Source organism: Emydura macquarii, unplaced genomic scaffold, assembly GCF_026122565.2.
Source record: "Emydura macquarii macquarii isolate MOO-44397 ecotype Brisbane River unplaced genomic scaffold, CSIRO-AGI_Emac_v2 contig_1551, whole genome shotgun sequence".
NCBI lineage: Eukaryota > Metazoa > Chordata > Testudines > Chelidae > Emydura > Emydura macquarii.
In genome coordinates, this window is record NW_027131688.1 from 14,939,233 (window position 1) to 14,967,053 (window position 27,821).

Below are 27,821 nucleotides of genomic sequence, written 5' to 3' on the forward strand. Positions count from 1 at the left end.
AGATCCAAATCCCAAGGGAGGGTAGGCTCAGAGATTTGAGGATAGAACCTTTCCAGTCTTTTGAAGACTCTGACCATCATCTCGTGAAAAAACGCTAATCTACTATTCACTGGTAGTTGGAAGCCTGAGATGGCTGCCAAGTGAACCTTTACAGATGAGAACGCCAGGCCTTGCTGCTTCAGGTGGAGTAGGTAATCCAATATAGCCTGCAGTGAAGAATGGGATGAAGAGTGATTCCTCTTAGAGGCCCAACAAGTGAAAAGTTTCCACTTTCTACTGCCTAGCAAGATCTGCCGAATTTGCTCCAAGCAGGCCTGCTCTTCAGGGTTCAGCCTTTCAGGTGCAGGGAGGCGAGATTCGGGTGTAGTAGCCTGCCATGGTCCTGTGAATTCAAGTCCGGGTGGAGTGGGAGCGTGAGTGGCTCTGCCATTGAAAGGTCCAGTAGTGTGCTGAACCAATGCTGGCATGACCATGCCGGTGCTATAGGATGTCTGGGCCGCTGAGTTGGCAGTGTCCAGAGCCGCCTGTAAGGAGATTCTGGCCATGCTCTTACCCTCGTCCAAGAGGGCCACAAATTGCTGCCTCGACTCTAGGGGCAGTGAGTCCTTGAACATGTTATGGAGTCCCACAGTTTAAAATCATATCTCCCTAGCAGTGCCTGCTGATTGGTGATATGAAGTTGGAGGCTATCCATGGAATAAACCTCTCATCTTTTTGTTTTGAGGTACCACTCACCTGGCCCTCTCATTAGTCACGGACACAACCAGGAAGTCCAGGGGAGGGTGGGAGAACAGAGAGTCGAACCTCTTCACCCTTTTCGATGTGGGGTCCAGAGAAGAAGGTTGCCAGAGAGCTCTGACTGCCTCATTAATAGGCAGGGCGACCTTAACTGGTGCAGCTGCAACCAGGATATCTACCCCAGATTTGAAGCGACCCCCTTCAGTAGGTCCTAATGGGCCTTAAAATAGTCTTGAGGCAGCAGGTTGCTGGGCCCTGCCACAGCCTCATCTGGGGAAGACGAAGAGGTTTACACCAGGGGAGGGGCTTCTTCCTCTACCTCGATTATGTTCCCTGGAGGTAACTCCTGGATTTCGGTCCTGGAGTTTGTACCAGAGCTGAATGGGGAGAGAATGGGGGTACGGTACCCCTTCTCTCAGAGACTACTCAGAATGAGCAGTGCGAGGGAGGTCCAGGTACTGGAGGAAATCCGCAGGGATTCCAATACGGCCACTGCATTGGCCGCTGACCTGCCAGCAAAGCGCCTGCTGAAGGGCCAGTGCCGAAACCCGAAGGGCGGTAGGCTGGGTACCTCTGGTGGCCTCTTTGTGGTACATACAACTTCCCTTTAGATTCTGAGGAGGATTCCTCTCCCAGCAACTATGACGGAGCAGTGCTGGCTTCCACCTCCACTGGGCGCCAGGGTTCCAGGGATTGGTGACGTGCCGGGAATTGGGATGCTGGAATCAGTTGGGGCTTGCCCCTGGAAGGTGCCTGGGGTCCCAATGCCAGGAAGGTGCTTCTGCTCCTGCTCCTAGAGGCCATAGACGCCCAGTGCCCTGTTGGCGGAGGGTCATGGACCGGACTCGACACTCTCAGCAGAGTTGACAGTGCTGACATGGGTCCCGGAGAAATGGTATGGCCAAGCGTGGGTCTCACTTCCTCTGCCCACTTGTCTTTTTTCTGTGCCGGTGAGAGCTCTCTGTCAATGCGCTGCTTTTTGTGCTTCTTCCTCGTCACAGGAAATGTTGAACAGTGCCGGGAAGAGCTCGGTGCCGTTGGCTCACTTCACACCGACGTGCTTGGTGCAGAATCAGGGCAGTTGAGCTCTGAGATGGGTCTAAGGGCAGCTTTCATGAGGATGGCCATCAACCTGATGTCCTGGTATAAAAAGAGCTAAACTGGATCAGACCAATGGTCTATCTATTCAATATCCTGTCTTCTGACAGTGGCCAATGCCAGGTGCTTCAGAGGGAATGAACAGAACAGGTAATCATCAAGTGATCCATTCCCTGTCGCCCATTCCCAGCTTTTGGCAAACAAAGATTAGAGACACTTCAGAGCATTGTTTTGTCCATCCTGAGTAATAGCCATTGATGGATCTATCCTCCATGAATTTATATAGTTCTTTTTTGAACTCTGTTATAGTCTTGGCCTTCACAACATGGTCTGGCAAAGAGTTCCACAGGTTGACTATGTATTGTGTGAAGAAATATATTTCTTTTGTTCGTTTTAAACCTGCTGCTTAATTTTATTTGAAGACACCTAGTTCTTGTGTTGTGAGAAGAAGTAAATAACATTTCCTTATTTATTTTCTACACACCAGTCTTGATTTTGTACACTTCTATAATATCCCCCTTTAGTCATCTCTTTTACAAGCTGAAAAGTCCCAGTCTTATTAATCTTTCCTCATATAGAAGCTGTTTCATATTCCTAAAAATTTTTGTTGCCCTTTTCTGTACCTTTTCCAATTCTAATATATCTTTTTTGAGAGGAGACAACCAGATCTGCACACAGTATTCAAGAGGTGGATGTACCATGGATTTATAAATATGCAATATGATATTTTCTGTCTTATTATCTATCCCTTTCCTAATGATTCCGAATATTCTGTTAGCTTTTTTAACTGCTGCGGCACATTCAGTGGATGTTTTCCGAGAACTATCCACAATGACTCCAAGATCTCTTTCTTGAGTGGTAACGGCTAATTTAGACCCTATCATTTTATATGTATAGTTGGGATTTTGTTTTCCAATGTGCATTAATTTGCATTTATCAACAGTGAATTTCACCTGCCATTTTGTTGCCCAGTCACCCCCTTTTGTGAGATCCCTTTGTAACACTTCGCAGTCTGCTTTGGACTTAACTACCTTGAGTAGTTTTGTATCATCTGCAAATTTTGCCACCACATTGTTTATTTCTTTTTCCAGCTCATTTATGAATATGTTGAACAGTACTGGTCTCAGTACAGATCCCTGGGGCACACCACTATCTCTCTCTCTCCATTCTGAAAATTGACCATTTATTCCTACTCTGTTTCCTATCTTTTAACCAGTTATTGATCCAGGAGAGGACCTTCCCTCTTATCCCATGAGTGCTTACTTTGCTCTAAGAGCCGTTGGTTAGGGACCCTGTCAAAGGCTTTTTGAAAATCTAAGTACACTATATCCACTGAATCACCCTTGTCCACATGCTTGCTGACTCCAACAGATCTGGCACTTAACCTTTACGTGAGACTCCCCCAGGCATTTTAAGTAGTTGGCATGCAGGTCACTCACAGGCATGTGCTTGCCATAGGAAGCACAGGATTTGAAGGCTGGGGACCGAGGCATGTCTGGCCCCTGTAGCGAGAAGTCCCTCAACAAAAGGAACTAAAAGCATTGACTCCACACACACATGCACGCACGCACGCGTGCAAAAACTATTAAGTAACAATAAAGAAAGTCCAAAAAGCCACTGGGAAGAAGCCTTTCCAGAACAAGGAGTCGTTCCAGCAACCATCATGGGCGGTAAGAAGGAAATGAGACAGCATGGGGCCAGCAATGCCTCTGATACCAGAACATATGCATGCAGCTTCACAGGGCACTAGAACTGGCCTACGGATACCTGTGACTGGGCACGCTTGCCCCGCACTGGTTCTCTAAAAGGGTTAACTCTACTCTGTGGGCATGCTCCAGCTGGAGACTGAGCGTAAGAGGGAGCCAAGCAGCTCAGTTGGGGTTGGCTGCTGAAGGGAGAGGACGGAAACTGCCAGCTCTCTCCAGGGAGCTGCAATAGACTCCAAACCCCGAGCTAATGCATGCATGGCCCCAGCCAGATTACAGGCCATCTGACGAAGCCAGAGATGGGACAGAACTGCCAAGAGCTGCACCAGCTGAGGACCCTGGAGGCCCCAGGGAATCATGGATTATTGCCATATAAGGCAGGGTAGGAAGTAGCTCAGGGGCCTTAAACATTGCTACGGTGGGGGAACCTGTCAGCGTGTTTTGGACGATCTGCGCTGACTCAGTGGCAAGTAACCCCTGCCACTGCAAGGGCCCTGGGCTGGGGCTCAGAAGAGCAGGGAGGGCCCAAACCCTCTACCCTGGGCGCCACACCAGTAGATGGTGCCCCACTTCCCCGATGTGCCAATAGGCCACACTATCACAGGCGGGTGATTTATGGACTCTGGCCATTAGGCCATGCTGCCGTGTGAACCAAGGCTGACATATTGCCTCTGGCATATGGCCATTAGTCCATACCGCCCTGAGGGAAGGGGCAGCCATATTGAGTCTGACCATTAGACCACAGAGTTCTGAGAGAGAGAACAGACACATTGACTTTGGCCATTAATCTGTACCCCCGAGGCTAAAGGGGTCAGGACACATAGCTGCGAGGCTATAGTGACTTCTACCCACCCCAAATGGGGAATGGGCACACTTGCCCCGCAACACTACCACTAAAAGAAAAATCTCCAGCAACTGTACACGTGACGTGCACACATCTAACATGGAATGGACGTGACAAGCACTTGAAGAAGTGTACTTTGCAGTGTGCACACAATTAAATCCTCTTTGCAAAGAGGCATGCTAAGACTTATACGTGTGCTTGAAGTTACGCATGTGCACAAGTCTGTTTTCAGGACCAGGGCTTACAATTACATTTTTCACTGACCCCTGAAATTTCTGGCATAGCTATTTCAGATGTCTTATTATATAAAGGTTCATTTACCTTCCTAATATTTCCAGCAGTTCAGCTACGCCATTGAAGTGTTCAGTTTCATAAACAAACCTATCAAATAAAGTTAAAAAAATTAATAAATATTTAGTTCTTTAAAACATTTATAATCCAACAACCGTTTACCCCCAAAACTTACCGTAGAAAAATATTATTAATCTGTTTTCGGATAAATGCCCTAAGACCAAGAAACTTGCCATATATTCTGTGTAAGACTGTTTTTAGGTAGTCCCGTTCTCGGGGGTCTTCACTGTCAAATAGCTCCAAAAGCTGTTGTGAAAGAAAACATAATTTAAGAGTCAGAAGACTAATAAGAAATGGTGAATTGGCTTTATTTTTAACATGTTATACAGTTTACATATGATGAGCTAGATTGTGTGTGCACGGACATACACAACTGCCACACAAATGTGTTGCCTGCATTCTTAACAAAAATAAAATAAACAAATCTGTATTAAAAAAATTAAAATTAAACTTTTCATAAATACAGAAACTGAAAAGGAACTAATCACAGTTGAAAGGAATCAACATAGAGGCATTCAGTCAACTGTGCGAATACCAGCCAAGGCATTCTACATACATGGCATACTGTAGAAAATGTACTGTGCAGTGTTTGTAACTCAAGCAGTCATAGGGAAGCCTTTAAATAAATGAAAGCATTTATCAGTTATTTCAATTCTTTCTTGCTGAGCAGAAGTCTTTTTCTATTTTTGTTTCCATTTCAAAACTTTTAAATGAATAGTTTTATCGATGTCTGGGGCTGTGGGTGTAAAGGAGAGTCTTTAATTAGGGCTTTAAATATTATTCCTCTAAGGGAAAACTTCCCTTTCCTTATTTCTCCCATATCTCCCCTACACACATCACCACCACCACCCATAGCTGTTTACAATTATTTATGTATAATTTATCATATTTTGATTTCACAATGGTTGCATTTAAAAAGTTTCTTTGATTCTACATTCTATAGGTTTGAGAGATAATCCCAGGGCTTACTATGGGGAATACCATTAGAACTGGTGATCTCTCACAAACCAGACTTTTTTTCAAGTGTACCCACAGTATGCTCCTTGTTGCTAGGATCTTGTTTTTCTTAGTTGTGTCTAAAATGTCATTCAGACCAAAGGTGGTGGTATAAAAATAACTACAAGAATAATAAATATGTGTAGCTATAGAAGTGTAACAGACAATGTATAGTTAGTAGAGGAAAATATCTAATAAAAATGTAATATTTACTCTATAGAAAACAGTAATCTAAAGAATAGTTTAAGAAACTGTATAATTGTGCTCCTGACATTAGTCAACCATAAGAAATTGCAGAAACATTCAAAAGTTCTCTTATAAAAAGTAAAAAGTAAATCAGAATTTAAAATCAATCCTTTTTAGCTATTCAGGGAATATTAAAACAGCACAATCATATCATTATTTGCAAAAAACACCGACCTCTGACCTCAGGAATATAACATTCTTATTTTAAAGAAGACATATCTAAGTAGAGAGTGGAAGCTACAATACAATAACAGTTAGTGAGTTGTCAAAGTGGTAGAGGATCAACCAAGATAAACAACAGAGTGAAATTAAATATATATTTCAATACGACCATTCGAAACACACTTCAGAACATAGTCAAGGCTTCCAGAAGAAAGCAAGCGTTTAGAGCAGTGGTTCTCAACCCATTTACCATTGTGGGCCGCAGCCAATACTACCTTCTTGTATGGCCCTGAGGATGTCACATGGGCTGCAGCTGTGTGCTGATTGGGATGCAAGTGGCCAACGGGCCAGAGGTTGAGAACCACTGATTTAGAACCTTGGCAATTGAAATCATGTGATCTGATGGTAATAGACAGGATTTGGAGTGAAATGAAAGAAACAGATGATAAGGAAATCTAAAAGTGACAAAAATAAATCAAGCAGTATATTGTTGACACCTAGAAGGAGTTGTCTCCCATTTGCAAGAAATATAAAGATTGTTCTCCAAAGAGCTGTGTGTGTTAATCAAAAGCTACCAGTGGAAACAAAACATTAAGCAGAATAATAGAAAATGAATTCAAATCATTGGATTTACTGAATAGATACTTGCGTTTGAGGGTAATTTAGTTATTAACCGTCCCTTTAATACGAAGACTTTAATTACTTAGGCCGAGATTTTTAAAGGTATTTTGGAGTTTCTTCACTAATCATTGCAACACAACTGATTTAGGAGCCTAAATCTCAATTTCCTAAATGAGTTAGGCACTTAGGAGTCCAAATCCCATCGACTATCAATCAGATTTTGGCGCCTAAGTGCCTCAATCCCTTCTGAAAATGATATTAGGCTCCTAAATCAGTTAGGCGTTGCATCATTGTGCACAGCAATGCCTAAATACCTTAAAAATTTGGACTCTGGTCACATAATACTTGTAATTCAATGTTCTGATCCTGTAATGAGATGCACAACTGAAGGTCATTTTGCCTGAGCAGAGACTAAACATCAATAGGGCTCTGCACAGGGATCAATCTGCAACTCTCTTTGCAGGATTGGGGTTTTATATGCCAGATGTTTGTAATGGGGGTGACTGGCTATTAATTTACATGTTCTACGGAACTAGAATATTAAAATCTGGTATACTCAACCATCGTAAATAGCTGAGTATACTCCCCCCCCCCACACACACACAAATCACAACTTTGAACCTAATTTTTCCAATCAAAGGTCAACAACAGGTCAGCCAATCTTATCAGATTTCAATTAAGTATCTTTTTAAGATAACTTTTTGGTTTTTAGTTCACGTATTTGATATGGACTGCCTTTTATCCAGAGCCCCCGAGCCTCACCCCAAATTTGTAATCCGACATTTCTCTCATAGGTAATCAAAAGTTCTAACAATTTAAAAACAATTACTCTCTTTTATGAGTCAAAAACCATATGTATGAAATCTCTTATCTGTAGAAATTAAGGTAATCTGATTCTAATGATCAGATTTCATCTTACTGGAAACTAATATATGTCACAGTCCCCATTTTTCATAGCCAGATCCAACTGGAAAGGTAGACTGCTATAACTAGTAAAATAATAATTTTTTCTATAACCTTGGTGATGTGCATACAATCTTGCAGCATTCCCTCCAACTCCATACTCTTTTACTCACACTGATTTCATTCTATTCTATATTATGTAGGTTCTTATACTGCCCTCATCATTGTAGTGTCTGAGTGCCTTCCACTAGTGCATTATAACAAGTGACTAACATCTGTCACATACAGTTCATTCCGTCTCATCCTTTCCTCAAGGGGAGAACGGTGCATGCAGAGTAGTATTATGTTTTGGCAGAGTTTTTTATTTATTTGTAGTTTATTGTTTTTATATATACACGTTGCTTTGTGTTTACATTAAAGACGACAAAGGTGGTGAAGTCTGTAATGGTCTTTAGTTCTTGTGCAAGTTTGTTCCACAGTCTCAGAGTGGCCCCACAAAAACTCTGTCTCCTGCACAGATGAGAGTTACCCTTGTCATAACAGTCCTCTAGGCTCTTTTATTGTAACTTCTCTTATCTGTACGGCACTTCTTTCACTATGTAGTCTGCATCCATATACTGTACATTTTCTTTTCAACCACAATCATAGCATTCTCTTTATGCAATTCAGGGTATAAAAGAAAGTGAATATAGTTAGATGCTCACACTCTGTGGTTTGGAACATTCATGCCTGTGACAGATGCAAGCGATCTTCCTAACTGTTTTACTGCTTTGGATAGTTCTGTAGCTTGTGATGATTAATACACTATGCCCCCTGCAGTGATGATATGCAATGACATGCTATGCATGAGGGAAACTATGAGTTTTGCCAATTGCCCTGAAGAAGTTATAAACAAAATCATTTTGTTGAATTAATTCTGCCATAAAACAAAAAACAAACAAACGAAACTCCCCACCAAATTACAAACACAAACAAATAACTGCCTCACCCTCCTAAAAAATTCTGAATTTCACCTAAGCTAAAAAATAGCTGGATATGTTACAACACCACTGTGAATTGTTTGTACAGACAAAATATTTACATTTTCATTTTTATTACACAGATCCTCTTGGGGAACATTGTTATGTTTTGTCAGTATCCACTTCAATTACCGGGCTCAAAACCTACTAAAAAGACATGTTCTGCTCGGTTATGTCCAAATTGTCTTCAGATTTTAACAAAATAATGAAGGATTATTTTTAAGGACAGGCTGAATGATTCCCATCATTTGCAAGATTATTATGACACCTTTATACTAAATATAACCAGAAATGTGAAGTACAAATTACTAAATAGAAACCTATAGCAGAACATATGGGGATGAGGATATATAATTATTATGTCTCTTGGCAACCTCTGCCTTACATTACAGACTGGATGTAAGCAGTCTTTAAAAACGAAATGTTAAACTCTAAGCATCCAATGACACAGCTCTAAGTTTGGCAATACATAACAAAAGTGACTGACATTTTTCTCATTTTGAAATTAAAACCATTCCTCATTAAGAATACCTTCATTAAAGTTACTCAAAATTTAAAAACAATTTAAATAATGAAAATATAAGTAAAAGAATGTCACAGTTGTAAAGATACCAACAATGTTATTGAACAATATTCATTGATCAGATTGAATTTTATAATAGTTTCAATTGCTGTCTAGTATAAATGTCTTCGAGTAACCTAACAAATCTTTATAAAGTTGTAATTCTAAAACTAAATTGACCTTAAATATAAGACTGCAAGTGCAATATGACTTTAATAGCCCAGTCACTTCATTTTAAATGCAAAATTTATTTTACAAATTGAGGATTAACTTGTAATTTAGACAAAACATTAATTTGAATTAATACTCACTATCTAAAAAAGTTACACAGCTATATTTAAAAAGTCTTATCACCTAACCACATGGCAAGAATAATCTGATTCTCGACAGGCACTCTGATATACTATATCATACATTTTCAAATGTGTATCCTTCCGAGTTTTAAAATTCCCTCTCCTAATAGTTACCACTCTTTCATTTAGTATACCATTATGGCAAATAGGATGAGAAAAAACCAGGTTACTTAGCAGTAACTGATGTTCTTCGAGATGTGTTGCTCATGTCCATTCCACTATAGGTGAGTGCATGCCTCCGTGCACGGTTCCCGGAACTTTTTTCCCCTTAGCAGATCCCGTAGGGCCAGCTCAGGTGCCCCCTGAAGTCCCACACGCATGCCGCGGTATATGAGGCTCTGCCAGCCCTACACCACCTCAGTCCCTTCCTTCTGCCAACTCTGGCAGCGGGGACGGGGGGTGGGTTGTGGAATAGACATGAGCAATACATCTCGAAGAACATCAGTTACTGGTATGTAACCTTGTTTTCTTCTTCGAGTGCTTGCTTATGTCCATTCCACTATAGGTGACTAACAAGTAATACCTTGGAGGTGGGTAGGAGTTACCGGTGAGCTGTACTCAGCACCGCGCTGCCGAATCCCGCATCCTCTCTTGCCTGCTGGACGATGGCGTAGAGGGACATGAAGGTATGCACCAACAAAAGGGTGGCAGCTTTGCAGATGTTCTGAAAGGGGCACTCTCTCCAGGAAGGCTGTAGATGAGGCTTGAGCTCTGGTTGAGTGCGCTGTGATGGTTCCCGGAAGTGGCACCCTTGCCTGATCATAGCAGAACCTGATGCATGATGTAATCCACGAGGAGATGGTCTCTCTCATTTCCCAGCTTCACCGATGCCCCTCGACAACAGTCAGGCCCTGCCTACAGCTGTTAGGCCACATGGCGGCCTGCACGTACGTAGTGAGACTAGCTTGCCTGTGTCCGTCCTCGGTCCCGGTCACCCTTCCATGCTGGCGATTGCCCACTCAACGCCTCTGACCTGGAAGACGATGAGGACTGCCTCCATCGCCATGAGTGGTGCCGACGAACGGAGGTGCACTCCGAAGAGCTAGAGGTACTGGAGCGTCATCTCGGTACCGACGATTTCCAGTGCCACTTGCCTTGCGGCCTTGCAGACACCTTCAGTGACCGAGGTCGGCGCCGCTCTGAACTCCTCGGTGCCAAGCCAGACTCCAGCGACCGGGTTCCACGTCATGGACTGCGCAGTGCTGGGTCCTCCGATGGCGACCAGGTTCTGTGCTGCCTCGGTGCAAGTGAACTCCTTGGTGCTGGGATCTGGAACAGGAGCTGTCCGAGCACTGCCTAGCAGACCTCGAATGGTGCCACCTCCTGGCATGCGCTGCCTCCAGGGCCGGGGATTGATGTTGGCGCCGAGAGGGAGACTCCATGTCCCGTGCCGGTGCAGGTTGGTTCAACGACGCCAACCTGGAGCGACTTCTGGGGGAGTGGTTTTGCTCTGCCCCCGGAGGCCATCCGGCAGGAGATCTTCCTCCCTGTACCAGGGATCTCCACCGCCCTTCAAGGGGATCCAACGTGGCTTTCCCCCGTGACACCGGCCCCTTCTCCTTCAGTGGAGGGGGGGCAGAGGTGACGTAGGCAAGGCCAACAAGGCTCTTGCTGCCTGAAAAGCCTCCGGTGTCGATGGCATCGGCAGGGGCACTCTCCCACTCCCAGGAGTCGGGGGAGGCTCCCTGATCAGAGATGCAGGCACTGGAGAAGACTCAATGGGCCGGGACCGATGCATCTCCGCACTTGATCCTACCCGTACCGACGGCTCAGGGGAGTGTCTGTGCTCAGTGCGCTGCTTCTTCCTCTTCGGTGCCAGCGATGTTGCGCAGTGCGAAGTCGAGGCCGGTGGCGGCGGTGCGCTCTGCACCGAGGTCACACTCTGTGCTGAGGTGGAGCGGGCCGGCTCGGACACAGGGCGGAGTACTGTCTCCATCAGCAGGGCTTTCAACCGGATTTCCCGGTCCTTCTGAATCCTCGGTTTAAAAGCCCTGCAGATCTTACACTTTTCTTTTCTGTCTGCTTCCCCCAAGAACTTAAGGTAGCGGTCGTGGGGGTCGCTGAGCGGGAAGGCCTTCCTGCAGGAGGCACATGGCTTGAATCCCGGCGACTGGGGCATAGCTCGGCCGCTCGAAGTCCCCGCAGGGACTTGCCTTATCTCTAACTACTCTAAACAACACTCAACAACTACTTAACTAACTAAAATTAACTTAGAATAACAAACAAGCTCAAACAAGGGGAACAGTACTTGCTGAGAGTAAGGCTAGTTCCAGCTACCGTCACGGGCGGAAAAAAGGAACTGAGGGGGCGTAGGGACGGCAGTGCCTCATATGCTGTGGTAAGTGCGCAGGGCTCCAGAGAGCACCGGAGCCAGCCCTACAGGATCTGTTAAGGGGAAAAAAGTTCCGGGAGGCATGCACTCACCTATAGTGGAATGGACATGAACAAGCACTCCAAAGAAGAACCCTTCTTTAGATCCACGCTCATGCCCCAGTGCAACATTATGAAATGATGACAAGAGTGAGTGTCCCGAAGAAGCAGCACCAGGGATAGGCATACCTGGGATGGTGGGTAAGTGTAGAAACATATAATAAGAGTACAGAAGAGATGTTTTTCTAGAATAGAGAGGACGACACCAGGATTCTCTAGAATGGAGTGGAGGACACCATGGTCCGGCTAGGTGTGAAAGGAAAATAAATGTGGAAAGAAAGTCTATGAACAGTAGCTTCATACCAAACATCCCCTAAAGAAAGCTTTGAAGCAAGCAACTTTGTCTTCTTGGATCTCCCTGAGGCCAATCTAGAGGCAGATGAGCCAAAGGCTGCAGTAGTGACCTGAAAGGCCTCCAGTTCAAATAATTGTTTAGCCACCTCGTCTACCTTGTTGTTCAGAGGGCCATGAAGAGAGATACTGGCCTCTTTAGGTAGGTCTGTTAACTTAGACTAAGAAGCCACTGCTGAATCCATCATTGGGTGAGACACTCAGAGGTTATAGAAATCTGGGTAAATAGTGTAGACTCTAAGGAGGTTCTTTGGCAGGATGGGCATAAAATCAAGAGAGATTCACCACATTTCCTTCATCATTATCCAGAAAGGCAGAATCAAATCTGAGGCACTAGTCTGGAGGAAAGAAAGCAAAGCCCCACCTCTTTTGAGAAATATTTAAGTTTTGTCACTATATGGGATTTAAAATACCCAACCGCTCTCCCCCAATATTTCAGAGTGACCTTCTTAGGATTTGCTAAGGAAAAAAGGGGTGGGAATCCATCACAGCAGACTGGTCCAGATCCAATTATTGCTCATTCTCTCCAGGAGATTCCCCTACCTGAAAGGAAGGAGGGAAATTAAGAATGATGCTTTTTTTTGTCCCTGGGATGGAAGAGATCCCTATAGACTATGGAGGTGGTTAGGGAAAGGAAGAGCTCTCTTGGGAGATTTTTTCAGAGAATCTTTCGTAGGCTGTGGATCATAGATGAAAAGACTTGCTCATAAAGATGTATGGAAAAGAGATCCTGAGAAAGGCAAAGTATCTCCTACCAGTTCTAGCATGACCCCTATCTAAATCTTGGTCCTTCTAGAGGTTCTCTTTCTGGTTGTATTCAGAAGTTCCACACAAGTCCCATGGTGGGGGGAGAGAAGCATGAAAGAAAAAAATGGACCTACTTCTGAAAGTTGCAGGGAAGAGGCAAAGGAGTGTACTTTCAGGTCTTCTTCCTTTCCTTTTTCTGGGACAAAGTTTCTTTTGCCTTTCCTTGTTCCATATTATGCAGAGCTTTGCTGAAGTGTGAAAGAAAGCTAGTTCCTCAGTAGAGAGGCACCAGCTACAGCTGCTGCCAGCTATGCAGCAGAACGCACAGGGAAGCCAGCCTGCACACCAGGAAGATGAGGAACTGGGTGCACCCAGGCTGGCTACCAACGACAAGACTGATGGCCTCCCCAATTTTGTCATACTGGTGGCAGCTACATCATGGAAATAAATCTTTCATTCTTTGACAATGTTTTTTTCATTATTGATGCTTCCCTTCCTGTGCTCAAACGGATCTTGAACTTAACATGGCCTTTAGATTTATTTCCACCATGACCACCACAGCATGATTGTTTTCAATACAACTCTGGGGAAAGGGTTTCTGAATGAACTTTTGCCCTTTCTGCCAGTTCTCAAACTGCTATTGAGCCAGAGTGAGAAAATATTTCCATTTTTAATATTTAGTCATTTTAAATCCAGTCAAATTTCATGCCTAAACAACCTCTATTTAATAGGGTTTTTTATACACTATAAAACACTATTTAGGTTTTTACACTCTATGGCCAAGTCTTTATTTTAAAACTACCACAGTTTCAATTGAGTTATCCAATTTATAAATCAGACTTCTCAAGTGAGTTAAAAAAAGCAGACAAAATTAAATTATGGATGGATGGTTAGACGGACTCACTCCAAGGCCAGAAGAGACCATTGTGATCATCTATAGTCTGAACTCCTGTGATGGATGGATATTCCTCCCCCTGTCAGTCTAAATATTTTTTATTGTTTTCCTCTTACCTGTTATTGTGGAAGGGTTAAAGAATTACACCTTCTATTTTCAAATAAACTGGTTTTAGGAATAAAAAAAATCATCATCATCAAGTATCAAAAGCATGCTGACAGCTTTAAAGAAAACAAGCCTACTTACCTGTAATACAAATTTCTGATCTATGTACTTTTTGGCAATGCTAGGTTGGAATTCTTGACTTTCCAAAAATCGTATGAAAAACTCATATACAAGCTGCAAGAAACAAAATCACAGTTTACTCTACGATTTTATTTTATTTTTATTTATAAAGTTTCCCAGCTTTTTTCCTAATGCACTAGAACAGAAAATGCCTATGTTTCCAAAAGACCTTATGGAAAAGTGTTTTCTGATTTACTAATGTGTTATTTAGAGCTAGAATTAATTACATGAGCATAACATATTAACCTTGCTCATTTGACATTAAGTCAGAGGAACTTCCTCTTCGCTCCCACTAAGAACAGGCATCATCATCTTGGAATGCTTGTTCATTGGCTTGTACAGCTTTCTGGAGTAATTGGCAAGCATATTCTCATTGTCCGCCGGACTCTTGAAATAATACAAAATAAAGCCATTATGATTTTGAGGGTTGGTGAAACAGTATGGAACATTTAATTGTAATTATCAACTGTTCACTACAGCATTGTGCCACAGATTGAAACACTGACAACTAATGCAGAATGGAATTTAATCAGGAGTCTCCAACTCGCTAAAGAGAATTAGCCCCTGGGCCAGAGATACTTGCTCTCACATCTTTGCCTATATAATTCAGGAAGGACTGCAACTGACCGGACCATTCAGATACTATATAACAAGCATGTAAAAGGCAAAAGGAATCAAAGGGCAACAGATATTACCTAGCCCTCCTAGGAAAGCAGCTGTGATTTGCCAGTAGACAGATGAATTGTAGATAGCTGTCAATTCTCTCTATGTGCTGGCTGACAAACCTAGATATACATTTGTAATCACTGCTAGCTACCCAAGCCATACAAAAGAAGAAGAAGAATTCTCCCTATCTCACCATCCCTAAGAGATCAACCATTTTAAAATTTGCTGCCTTCCTGATTTGGTAAGGATAAATATTGGTGTTCAGGGAAAAAGGCAAGCTAAAAATAAATTTAAAAGGAATCAAAAGCTTTTCCATGCAAACTCCCCTACAACATGATACTGTGGCTGCCTTGCCTTATTAAAAGTCAGTGATTTCTTCTAAATGCTTCTAAAGGGAAACAAAATGGAGAGTAGGAGATAAAGAAAAGTGCAAGAACTCTATATAATTCAACAGTAGGTCAACAGAAAAGCAGTTCTTCCAGCTCCCTGACAAGTAGTGTGGCTATTTATAATATGTAAGTGCTAAACTGTCTGTTTTCTAAGAAATTTCATAACTGCTCCTCTCCTTATCATGCTGACCAATACTGTCTCATTGTTCCCTTGCACTCCACCATATGTTTGTATCCATCTGTTTTCTCATCTTATACTTAGATTATAAACTCTTTGTGGCCAGAACTGTCTTTTTGTTCTGTGTTTGTACAGCACCTAGCACTCCAAGGGATTTAATACACTATGTACTTAAAACCACAGAAAAATACTAAAGGAGAAAGGAAACAGTTTCCAAATTCTGGGGGAAGAATATTGTATGATTTATGAAATCTCTCAGAGGCAGAGTTGGAACCTGGAAATTTTCAAACCAATTTCTTATTCTAGGTAGAAATCAATCATGCCCTTGTACCCATAGCAACTCCCAGATTCCTCTCCCTGGTGTTCAGGCTTTGACTTGTTCTAAACTGGAGAGAGAAGAACCAAATTTACCTGCGGCATAAATGGACATAGTCTCTACTGATATTAACTTCCACCAGGGCTGAATTTGGTCCAGTAAGCTTCTGAAATTTCTGACTCTCTCTATGAAGAGTTTGTTTTCCTGAACGTTAAAGGTATTTGGCATTGATGTTTGAGGGCATACTTATACATCCTAAAGGAAGGATGTATTAGCAGAGAGAGTATGCTCCACTATCAATTCTTGAAGAAAAGGCTATATATTGTTAGGAAGTTACCTCTTCTAGGCATCAAGAACCTGAGGAGTGGGAGGGAAAAGGGAAGGAGACTAACATTTATATTCTCTTTCATCTTCCTGAGTAGCAACAAGTGCTCATGTGTGTGCTTCTTCTACATAGTAACCATTTTCTCATGGCCAGCAGAGCAAAACTAACTAGGATGACATCAGTTTCACTCTGCTGCTCCTACTGAAGGAGTACTTAAGGAGTACTGTGTAAAAGAGCAGCACAGGTGCAATTCTCCATAAGAATTTTTTTTAATGAATTGAAGAGAATAGGAAAATGTGGGCCACCTTCAGTTCTGAGTTGAATTTAAAACCCTGACTAAATCAGGAAGGCCCTGAAAACATTACAAAGTGCTCTATTATCTTCACAGGTACATCAGCTGTTGTAAAGAGCAAAGTTAGGAATGTATAAGATGAAATTACTCACTTGTGCAGTAATGATGGTTCTTTGAGATGTGTCCCCCTATGGATGCTCCACTGTAGGCATATCTGCGTCCCTGAGCTGCTGATCTGAAAACTTTGGTAGCAGTGTCTATTCAGCCTGCCCACGCACTGCTCGTCACCTGCAATGAGGCTAGCCAGTGTGCGCAAGCGAGCCCTCCTCAGTTCCTTCTCTACTGCAGAGTCAATGACAAGAACTCCGAAGTAGGGAAGGAGGGCAGGTCGTTGAGCACCAATAGGAACACACATCTTGAAGAACCATCGTTACTGCACAAAGGGAGTAACTTCATCTTCTTCTTGGAGTAGTATCCCTATTGGTACTCCACTGTAGGTGACTCCCAAACAGTGCCCACCATTGGAGGTTGGGGCTTCGGAGTCAAGTCTGTTATCGATGATAACACCGAGGCACAAAATCTGGCATCTGCAGCTGAGTCCCCCAGGATGGCATAATGTTCTGCAAAGGTATGTGCAGATGCCCAGTTAGCTGGATCTGCAGCTTTCTGATATAGGGATACCCTTGAAAAAGGTGACGAAAGAGGGGACTGATCTCGTCGCGTGCTTGCATGTTGAAGATGAGGTTGCTATATGACGCATCTGGTAACAGAATTTGATACAGTTCAAGACCCATTTGGAGAGTCTTTGACCTGAAATTGCTGTACCTTTTGACCTATCTGCAACGAGAGAGAGAATCTCAGAGATTTTCTGAAAGCTCTTGTTCTGTCTCAATAGAAAGTCAAGGCTCTTCTCATGTCAAGCGTATGGAGAATGACTTCCCTATTATCCTGATGAGGTTTAGGATAAAATGCTGGAAGCTAAATACGCTGATTTATATGAAATGCAGAAGTCACCTTGGGAGTGAACTTCAGATGTGGTCTAAGAGTGACTTTTGTCAGGGAAAAACACAATAAAGGGAGGATGCTCCATGAGAGCCGCTATTTCCCCTATCCTTTTTGCTGAGGTAATGGTGATCAGGAATGCTGTCTTCATTGAAAAGTGAGTTAAAGAAAAAGTGGCCATAGGCTCAAATAGCGATCTAGTCAGTCCTTTTAACACTAGGCCAAGATCCCACTGAGAAGTCTGGGTGGGGAAAGAGGTTCGCTATACCTTTGAGAAACCTCTTCATAGTCCGATGGGAGAAGATTGCATATCTTTCTACCTGTTGGCTGAAGGTTGCAACTGCTGCTAGGTGAATCTTTAGTGAGCTAATAGAGAGACCTGATTCCTTGAGAGTCAACAGATAGTCCAGGACTACTGGTAGGGTGGCTGCATTCGGGGTGATGCCTTTGGGCTGACACCAGACTTAAAATCTTTTCCACTTGTAGGTAGGTATGACAAGAAGCTCCTTTTCTACTGTGTAAGAACACCAGTTGTATTTCCTCAGAGCAAGATGTCTCTATGTGCTAGAATCATAAAGGAGCCAGGCTTTGAGTTGGAGAATCCGCAGGTTGGGATAGAGAGGGCATCCCTCATTCTGTGATAGCGGTAAAGAGTGATTGGAAGAGTCATCAGTGGACATACTGTCAATTGTGAAAGGTAAGGGTACCACGTCTGCTTGGGCCAGGTGGGAGCAATCAGTATGATGTTTGCTTTTTCTCTTCTCATGTTCTCATTTCAGGACTTTCAGAATTAGAGGGAATGAGGGAAAGGTGTAAAGAAGATCCTTGTCCCATGGAAGGAGGAGAGCATCTCCGATGGTGTGTCATTCAATCCCTACTTTAGAGTAGTACTGTGGACATTTCTTTTTCTGGTAAGTGGTGGAAAAGTCTATTCTTGGTGTCCCCCATTGTTGGAATATGTCACGGAGGACCACCAATTTATTTCTCATTTTTGGTTATGTGGGAATTTGCAGCTGAGGCTGTCTGCTGTCATGTTGTTACTCCCAGTAGGTAGGCTGCTGATATGATGACATTGTGGGAAATGCACCAGTTCCATTGCTTAAGTGCTTCCATACCCAGGGAGGGTGATCTGGTGACTCCCTCTCGGTTTATGTAATACATGCAGGCCACATTGTCCATAATGACCTTTGTGTGTGTGTCTTTGATCAGCGAGAGGAAGTGGGCACACGCGTTTCTGACCACATTTCTGAGCAGGATGATGTGAAGGCACATCTCGAATGAGGACTATTTGCCCTGCACTATGAGATTGTTGAGATGCACGCCCCATACTATGAGGAATGCATCAGTGATAAGGAGTATTGATGTGAAAGGCTGAACAAACAGGATTTCCATACAGACATTCACTGGTCTTTCCACCAGTCCAAATATTCTTTTACATTGGTGGGCATCCATAGTAGTTTGTTTATTTTTTCTCTTCGGCCTGTAAATCAAACTGAATGACACTTGGAGGCATCTCATGCAAAGTCTCACATGAGTTAAAACTGATGTGCCCACGGCCACATGCCCCAGGAGCTGGAGGCAGTGTCCGTCCAAAATATAGAGGCTGGACTGCACTGTTTCTAACACCTCTGAGAGACTGAGAAATCTGTAATATGGGAGGAGCGCCCTTGCTTGGATGGAGTCGAGGATGGCTCCTATAAATTCTAGCCTTTGTATCAATGTTAATGTTAATGTTGATTTTTGTGAATTGATTTGTAGGCCCAAATTCTGGAACAGGTCCAGTGTGGCCTGGGTGATGCGCTGGGCTTTGCTGAAGGAATGTGCTCTGAGAAGGCAGTCATCCAGGTAAGGATAAATCATGATGCTTCAGAGTCTAAGTGGGCTGCCAGTATATAGAGGACCTTGGAGAATACTCTAGGGGCCGATGAGAGCCCGAAAGGGAGTACTATGTACTGGCAATGGTCATGGCCTAGTATGAACCTGTGGTAAATTCTGTGACTCAGTATAATGTGTAAGTACGCATCTTGGAGGTCGAGGGCCAAGAACCAATCTCATTTCTCTAATACTGGAATAATCATTGACAGAATGGATGCCTTGAACTTCTGTGCCTTGATAAATTTCTTGAGCGCTCTGAGGTCTAGTATGGGTCTCCAACCTCTCTTTTTCTTCACTATCAGGAAGTAGCAAGAGTAGAAGCCATTGCCTCTTAGATGTGTGAGCACTGGCTTTATGGCTCCTATGCTGAGGAGATGGTTTATCTCCTGACATAGCAGGCTCCTGTGAGAAGGGTCCCTGAAGAGGGACGGTGAAATGGACGGAGTATCCACCCCGGATGATCTCCAGCACCCATTTGTTGGAGGTTATCCATTCCCAGATGCTGCGGAACAGGTGCTGCCGAAGAGACTGATGGGATTTTCCAGCTTGAGATAACGATGAGGAGAATGTTCTATGGGGCACCTCAATCAACCTGTCAAAACTGCTGCTTTGATGTGGAGGGTTGAGAGGAAAATGAGCTGAGATCCCAACATCTTCCTGGGGAAACCTGGGCTTCTTCCTCTGAGGTTCATAAGATTTCTGTGATGAATACTGAGATGAACATTGCAATGAGCGGGGCTTGAATGGTGGCTATACTTTCTTTTGTACCCAGATGTATTGATCCCAAGGGATTGAAGAGTGGCCCTGGAATCCTTTAATGTGTGAAGGTAATGTGTCTCAGCAAATAACTCTGTCCCTTCTAAGGGTAGGTCCCCCACAGTTGTTTGGACCTCTTTTGGGAAGCTGGATAGATGGAGCTACGAGGTTCATCTTATCACAATGAGTGGAAATCGAATATGCTGCCTTGTCAGCTGTATTGAGTGCAGACTGGAGGGATGTCCTAGCCACCAGGTGGCCTTCATTGACTATGGCCTTAAATTCCTCCTTATGCTCAGTAAAAGAACTGAGTTTTGCATAGTTCTAATAGTTGTATTTTGCAATGTGGAACTGGAGGGTGGCTGAGGAATATGCTTTCCTGCCAAAAAAGATCCAGGCACTTTCAGTCCAGGTCATAAGGGTGGATTAAACTGGTGTTGGCGGCCCTTAGAATTGACTGCATTACAATGATCAAATTGGGAGGCAGGGGGAAAAGAGGAACTCCATGTCTTTTGCTGGCATATAACATTTCTTGTCAGCCTGCTTGCATGTTGGTAGGACTGATGCAGGGATCTGCCATATGACTTTGGCGGGATCCAGGAGTGCCTCATTAATAGGGAGGGCCACTCTGGAGGAGGTGGAGGACTGTAAAATGTCCACCAACTTGTGTTAAGTCTAGGTCATCTCCTTATTTGTAAGGCTTCTGCCACCCGCTGTGCTAGGTCCTGGAACAATCTAAAATCATCAGCCATCGATGGCAAAGGAGGCATCACCCTCTCATCTGGTGATGATGATGAGACTTGGGCTTGAGGGGTGACTTCCTCCTCCACTTCAGACTCCAGTTCCTCCCTTGCCTGTTCAGGGAGTTCAGAAGACTTCAAGGCAGCCCCTGAAGGAGGGTGTCTCCTTAGTTGCTGGTAAGTCACATTAGAGGTAAGGGAGGCCTGCTGTCTTTGAGTCTGCCAAGGATCCCAATATAGCCATTGAGATGGGAAGGGGCCAAGTGGTTGGAACACAAAACCAGGGAACCTGTAGATCAGGGAGAAGAGAAGCCTGATGTCCATAGTGAAATTGAGACCCATATGGCGGGTGAAAAGAGCAGCAGGAAACCATGTCCTCTTGCTCACTTTTTGACTCCGACAACAGGAAGAGTGGTGCACAACAGGAAGACGTCGGTGAATCAAGGGTTCTGGGTGAACTCGGTACTGGGTCCCCGGTACTGTGCAAAGGCGGGTCCTGTGCATCAAGACACCGAAAGATCTGTTGCGCACGAGAAATCTGAAGGTGTGGATGGCATCAGTACCGGCGGTGGTCGTCAGTGCTGAGAGGCTTGCACCGATGGATTCAGAGATGAGGACCTGGTAGCAAGGTTTGTCATTGTCCAGCGCACCACAAGCGGTACCAAAGATAACATCCGTACCGACAAAATGAGGAGCAGTGCATGTGCGTGCTGAACGGACACTGATACCGAAGTTTTCCGATGAGCAGTGCAAGGACACAGACACACCTACAGTGGAGCACCCACAGGGACACTACTCAGAGAAGAACAATGGTTTCCATTATTGTATCTTTTGAATCAATTCAAATCTGATTCATAGATAAATAGACACTGTAGGGAAACTTCACACATATCAAGCAGTGATACAGATTTGTTCTCAGATACAATTATTAAATATAAATACCTGTAAATGTGGCCACGATGCCTCAAGGGTGGGTTCATCTTCTTCTGGATCAAATTCATTGCTGTCACTAGGTGGGAGAGTTCTGAATATATTGCAAGATACCTAAAAAAGCAAAAAAGAAAAGAAAATTAAGAGCTACTTCTGAAATAGTATAGTCATTTCCAGACAACTGATCCCTGCATCAATTCTGTTTATGTATACTCTATATATCCAGTATGGATGTCTCATTGACAGCATTTCTTTTGCTTAATTCACATGCAACAATCTTTAGAAATTGTGCAGTACTAAGTAATCTGATAAACTTGTTGCCTGCCACAGTCCTTTCCCCTAAAACTTTGTCCCTTCTTCCCAGTAGTGTTCCAAGAGCACCTCACAGACTGCTATTTCGCTCCCATTGCCTCTGATTCTCTCTTGAAGAGCCCATCATCTTGTTACTCCCAGCCCTGCTGAGCGCAATTCAAAGAGAAGGGCACTAATCTGAAAGGTCTAGGGCATAGGTATTTACAATCAATAAGAATGTGCTATAAGCAGGTGTGAAAATATGCGGGTTTGCATATAGCCTTATTTTCCTTCACACAGAAAGAATATTAGTGGCATGTGCCTGGGAGTCTCACCTGTCAGCACCTGGCAGCACCTGGCATAGTTTCTTGTGGCCCTGGACACTTAGCATTAGGTTTCATATTTGGCACAAATTGGGAGTAATAAATACTATTAGCTTGTCGCTTATCACATATTTTATTTCACGGTGGTTTTGTTCTACTTAATTCTAATTGGAAGTTCTTTGCTGAGACTGCCTGGCTTACTGAGGCTCATAGAAAAAATTGAAATGATTGATAATTGAAACTAATGCTTTTCTGGGTTAATTACATTGTTGAATATAGTGCACAGCTTTGTACAACTGCTAGGATAAATTGTAAACTTTGCTCTTTGAAGGTGGCACTGTCTCCCCTTCTTTGGTGTTCATCCCAGACCTAACTGGGTTATCAAATAGGTGAGAACAGCAGCATACTATGTCCTGATTCAATTTATACATGACTCCCACTGGTCCCCTTCAAGGTTTCAGTTGGTTTGGATAAACTAAGCAAAGTACTGTTCAAGGTTCTGAGACACACAATGAATCTTTCTCCAACATTCTGGTATCTGTACCTAGCCTTTTACTCTTGTAATTCAGCAACCTATGATAAATAAGAAGAAAATTTCAAAAGTAAATCTGCAAGTTCTATTTTCAGCATATTGGTAATTTAACATGCAGAGTTACTTTAATGTCAAAAGCATCAAAACCATCAATATGCTGTTAAAAGCGGCATGAGCTACACTGCAGTTCACAAATCATAAGAGGTACTAATAAAAAGATTTAACTACTGAAAAAGAAAAAAGGTGGAACAAGGGAAAAAAGCAGGAAAGCTGGAATGGTGCAAGGCAGTGAGGGATACTCATTGTAAACAGGACAAGGAGAAGAAAAAGGAGCGTCGATAACAATTGAGGGAGAAGGATATATAAGGCAGTCAGTGAGGAAAGTATGTAACAGAAGAAACAGGTGGGTTTATGTTTTGACTTTCTTCTTCTCACCACAAGAGGGTGTATTTTGCTACAGTAATAGTGAAGCACACTGACTTTTACTGAAGCATTTACAGCATATGCAAATCTCTGCTTCCAGTCAAATGGCATTCAACACTGACAGATGTGGTGATCAGCAGTGTTATGTGATAGCAGATACTGGATTCAATTTACCCTAGATGTATGTTTGCTAACTGGTTACTCGCATTTACCATGATCCATTCTCCATGTGGGCGCTTTTTTTGTTTGTTTGTTTTGTTTTATTTGTTTGTTGGTTGGTTGGGGGGCAGGACTGAGGGGCTGTTGTTTTTTAAAGTTCAATTTGGTATTGTTCACTTACAAGATCTTCCATGACACAGTTTCCAGTCTCATCTGGATCATAAATCAAATGGATACTCCAGGTAAGCAGAATGACATGTATTGTAGTCCTGCCCTCTCAGGAAGATTTCTGAACTCACTCTCTCTCTACTGTATCTGACATCAGAGATAGTCACACAGCTAGAAAGGGAGCAGATCAGCCGCTAATGGAAGAAGATGTAACCAGCGCTGAGAGTTGTTTCTCCGTAACTGTGTACAAGGCAAAGGAAGAAGATAAACCTCTGAGGATCAGTTCAGGATGTAAAAAAGGAGAAATATATTTACCGGTGCCTGAGTGCTGGCCATTTGAGATACTGCAATACTACACTTTGATGCATTTTTATTTAATATTTAGTGTTGAAAAATCCCAGCCTTCCAATGACCTGGACCAGAGTGGGAAGGTAGCACAACAAAAGAAACAGTCAGCAGCTAGAGCTAATTTTTCTGAAAGTTCATTTGTAAGAAATAAGCAAAATTATTTGCAAATTTAATCCATATTTTAGTTGATCAGATTTATCATCAGATCCAAGAAAGCAAGAGTTCAATAAGCATGGTTATTTTTAAAACTTTACAATAACAGGCACAATTAGTGCAAGACATAGGCCTACTGAAGGTTTTGATAAATGCCTCAAGTCAGTAAGAATTAGTGCTGCAATAAGGAAGAGAAATCATCAGAAGTTGGTCAGTGTTGCATCTTATAACTGCCACTTTTAAGATAGAATTCCTAAATTACCCTTTCCACTGATAGGCTCAACAGTTTTATTTCTCTCCAGGCTGATAGCTCACTAGTCCTATTTGAAAGAACACTACTCAAATGCCTTTTGTCATTTCTCAGACAGTTCTTTTTAGAGAATGTTAATTCTCTGTATTCACACAAAGATTTGCAAACAGAAATAAACTGAAATAGGTTTTAGATTTTAATTACACTCACAGGACCCAGTACGCAATCAAAGTAGCTGATCTGTCTTCACCCATTGCTTTAAATGACAATTTTTAAAAAATCAATTAGCATGGTCCTTAATTCGTATGTCATATTGTTAGAGTAACTCCACTGCTGTCAATGAATGTGATTAAGTCATCCTATCATTTTAGTCAACATATTAAATTCAAGTTCTATTTTAAACTAAGCTTCAAAACTAAGGGTTCAAAAAAGGATTAGTTAAGTTTATGAAGGATAGGTCCATCAATGGCTATTAGCCCAGAAGGTCACAACCCCGTGCTCTGAGTGTCCCTAAGCCTCTGACTGCTAGAAGCTGGGACTGAACAACAGGGGATGGATCACTTGATAAATTGTCCTCTACTATTCACTCCCTCAGAAGCATCTGGCATCAGCCACTGTTGGAAGACAGGATACAGGGGAAGATGGACCATCTGTCTGACCCAGTATGGCCAGTCTTTATGTTAAGCTGAAAACTTATTATAGATATACCAGCTGCCCTTCCTTTGCAAAACTATGTCTTTTTTAAAAAAAGGATTTCTGTACAGACATTGGAACAATAAACTTCCTCAGTTCTGACAGAGCACTTCTTTATTAACATACTGTTGTCAAAGGTAAACCAATTTAAATTTCAAGGATTATGGGATATTTAATATTGAACTAATTTTACTTAAATTAAGATCTCATTTTAGTTATATCAAATGTTGCCAGGTTTCCAAAGAGTGATCAAGAACTCATTCAAGATAACGGCATTCTTCTTTATCATTCAAAACATGCTCACATGTGTCAAACTTTAAATATCTAGTCGAAGCAATTCATTAATTTATCAAAGTTGCATGTCAAGATGGAATCATTTAATTAATATTCATAAATTTATTATATCAGTGTTATCTAGTACCTCTATAGCTGTGCCTGTATTTACATTAGAAACCCACATTTGTGGGCAATACAACACACTACTGGGGAAGTACTCATTGAACCACTGTGCACAAAGCATCTGCACAGATCTAAATATTATATGCAACACTTGCACTGAAAAATTACAATCTATGTAGAATATATGGAAACCATATACAGGGTTACAGGAAAAAATGGGTGCTCACTGCCTTAAATTCTTTAGTATGTGATGTGATGAGGACAAACAATGGGCAGAATTTGAGGGCATAAAACAACTATTTGGGGGCTGACGTCACATTTTTGAAAGAGAATACAAGTAACCTATCTTGCAACTGTAAAATTAACTAACAACTGGAAAAGAGACTGGGCAAGACTGAGTGCACATTTCTACCCATTACCAGTAAATAGCAAGTGTTAACTTGTTAAAAATAAAGGTAAGTTAAAAGAGAAAGCACTAGATTTCAGAATCAAAAGCTAGATACAGATAGGACCTGATCTGTAGGAAATGAAGTAAGTCTAAGTCCCATGTATACAGGGCCTGGACTTTTTAAAAGGGAAAACAAATATTGATGCATTTATCTGTGCTAATGGCTGGAACAAGAAGTGGGAGAAAATGTTTTAGCCACAACTAATTAAAGACCAACGCTGGCACCTGAATACTGTAAACTTATTACAAAAGAAAAATTATTTTTGAATAAGCACATACTGTGAAGTAAAGGCTGAGTGCCACATGCAATAATGCATCCAAATCCACTTGTGCATGCAAGAAAGAGTAGGTAAGAGTAAGTTAAAGTAAAGGTACAACCACAACTGAAACAGATGTGTAGTTCCCTTTAATTTTTCTTGTCCACATTAGGAATGAAGAAGTTGGTGTTATAAACAGAGGCAAAATGTAGATGTCTTGGTCAAGAGAACAGACAGACAAGTTGTCTTGGTGGCAAAGAGTTCCAATTGTCATTAAACTGATGTCCAAAGGTAACCATAAGTCTAAAAAAATAATGTGAATGGTTACATTAGGCACCTCCTTTTAAAAAAATCAATGCAGGGGGGCCACTGAAGTGCGCCAATCCTTGGAACATACTGTACTTCTTCAAAGTATCACACAAAGGACTGAAATGCAGGCCACTGAAAGAATGAAGAATACTACTGTATGAATCACAAGACAGTGTAACGGTTCATTTACATGTAGCATCAATTCAGAGCCTGCTTATTAGTCTGGAGCTGTTGAGATACAGATCTTTGACAATACAGTGGAATGGCTTCGAAGTAGAGCTGCATGGAAAAAAAAGGGAAAATTTGTTTCAAAACTTTTTCCAATATCCCTCAGCACAGCCATTTTTTTTTCTTTTTTTAAAACTCCAACCAACTCTAATTGGGAAGGGAGGGGGGGAAAAAAACAAACACCCCACACACCAACCAGGGATAAAATTTAAATCAGCATTTTTCCTGATTTTTTTCTAATTTAGAATTTGATAAAATATTGACCAGCTCTACTCCAAAATCAATCAATGGTGAACATCAACCACTGCAATATAACTATGAATATATATTAGTAGGCAATAATCCAAGATATTTATACCTGAAATTACTTTTTAAATACCAAACTGAACCTGTCTGAAGTTGGGGCTGAATGTCTACCCGAAAAAAAAGCCTTTTCAAAAAAGTCTTACCTCCCCCACCCAAACTAGAACATGGCATTAAAAGTCTCTGAAGCTTCCCCATTACTTATTGCCTGTATTTGGCTATAACTAAAAATGTCAGATTGAATTCAATTTCAATTTATTTCAAATACTATATACTTTTTTCTGAATTTGGTGCATGCCAAGTTTTATTCAGAAGTGAAATGCAGGTTTGGAATAAGAAAACCAAACAGATCTTTAAATATACTGTCACTGCAATAGAAATATATAAGAGTCTAAATTCTCCTATTAGTGATTGGGGAATTCATATGTTCTCTCATTAGCATCCCCTATTTTAAATGGGAAACAGACTCTCAAAATATATAAATATAGCATGTACACCGTAACTTGTGCATATATATTACAAATATCTGAAACCATTCTTACTGGATGAGCCAACAACTTGAGGGGAAAGAACCACCGTATTTAACAGATTGTGAACCTTTGCTTCAGTCCACACATTTCAAACTTTACTATTGTATTTTTCCCACTATTATGACTTAGTGATGGAACTCCTTGCTATCTGCTGTGCAACTGGCACATGGTAAAGTGACTAAGTTTGGAGTTGCTTGAACTTGAGAAATTAGGTGATATTGCAAGACATAT

The 27,821-nt window shown here is 42.2% G+C and overlaps 1 protein-coding gene across 3 annotated transcripts in view; it reads right to left on the reverse strand.

The window, feature by feature from the left end:
* Positions 1-27,821, reverse strand: part of PPP2R5E (protein phosphatase 2 regulatory subunit B'epsilon) — a 108,469-nt gene that overhangs the window by 11,466 nt on the left and 69,182 nt on the right. For all 3 annotated transcript variants that reach the window (XM_067554918.1, XM_067554917.1, XM_067554916.1), the window contains exons 4-7: positions 21,789-21,890; positions 14,269-14,361; positions 4,853-4,983; positions 4,708-4,767 (exon numbers count right to left, since the gene is read on the reverse strand). In XM_067554918.1, the coding sequence (XP_067411019.1) occupies positions 4,708-4,767; positions 4,853-4,983; positions 14,269-14,361; positions 21,789-21,890 (386 nt within the window). The remainder of the gene's footprint in view (positions 1-4,707; positions 4,768-4,852; positions 4,984-14,268; positions 14,362-21,788; positions 21,891-27,821) is intronic.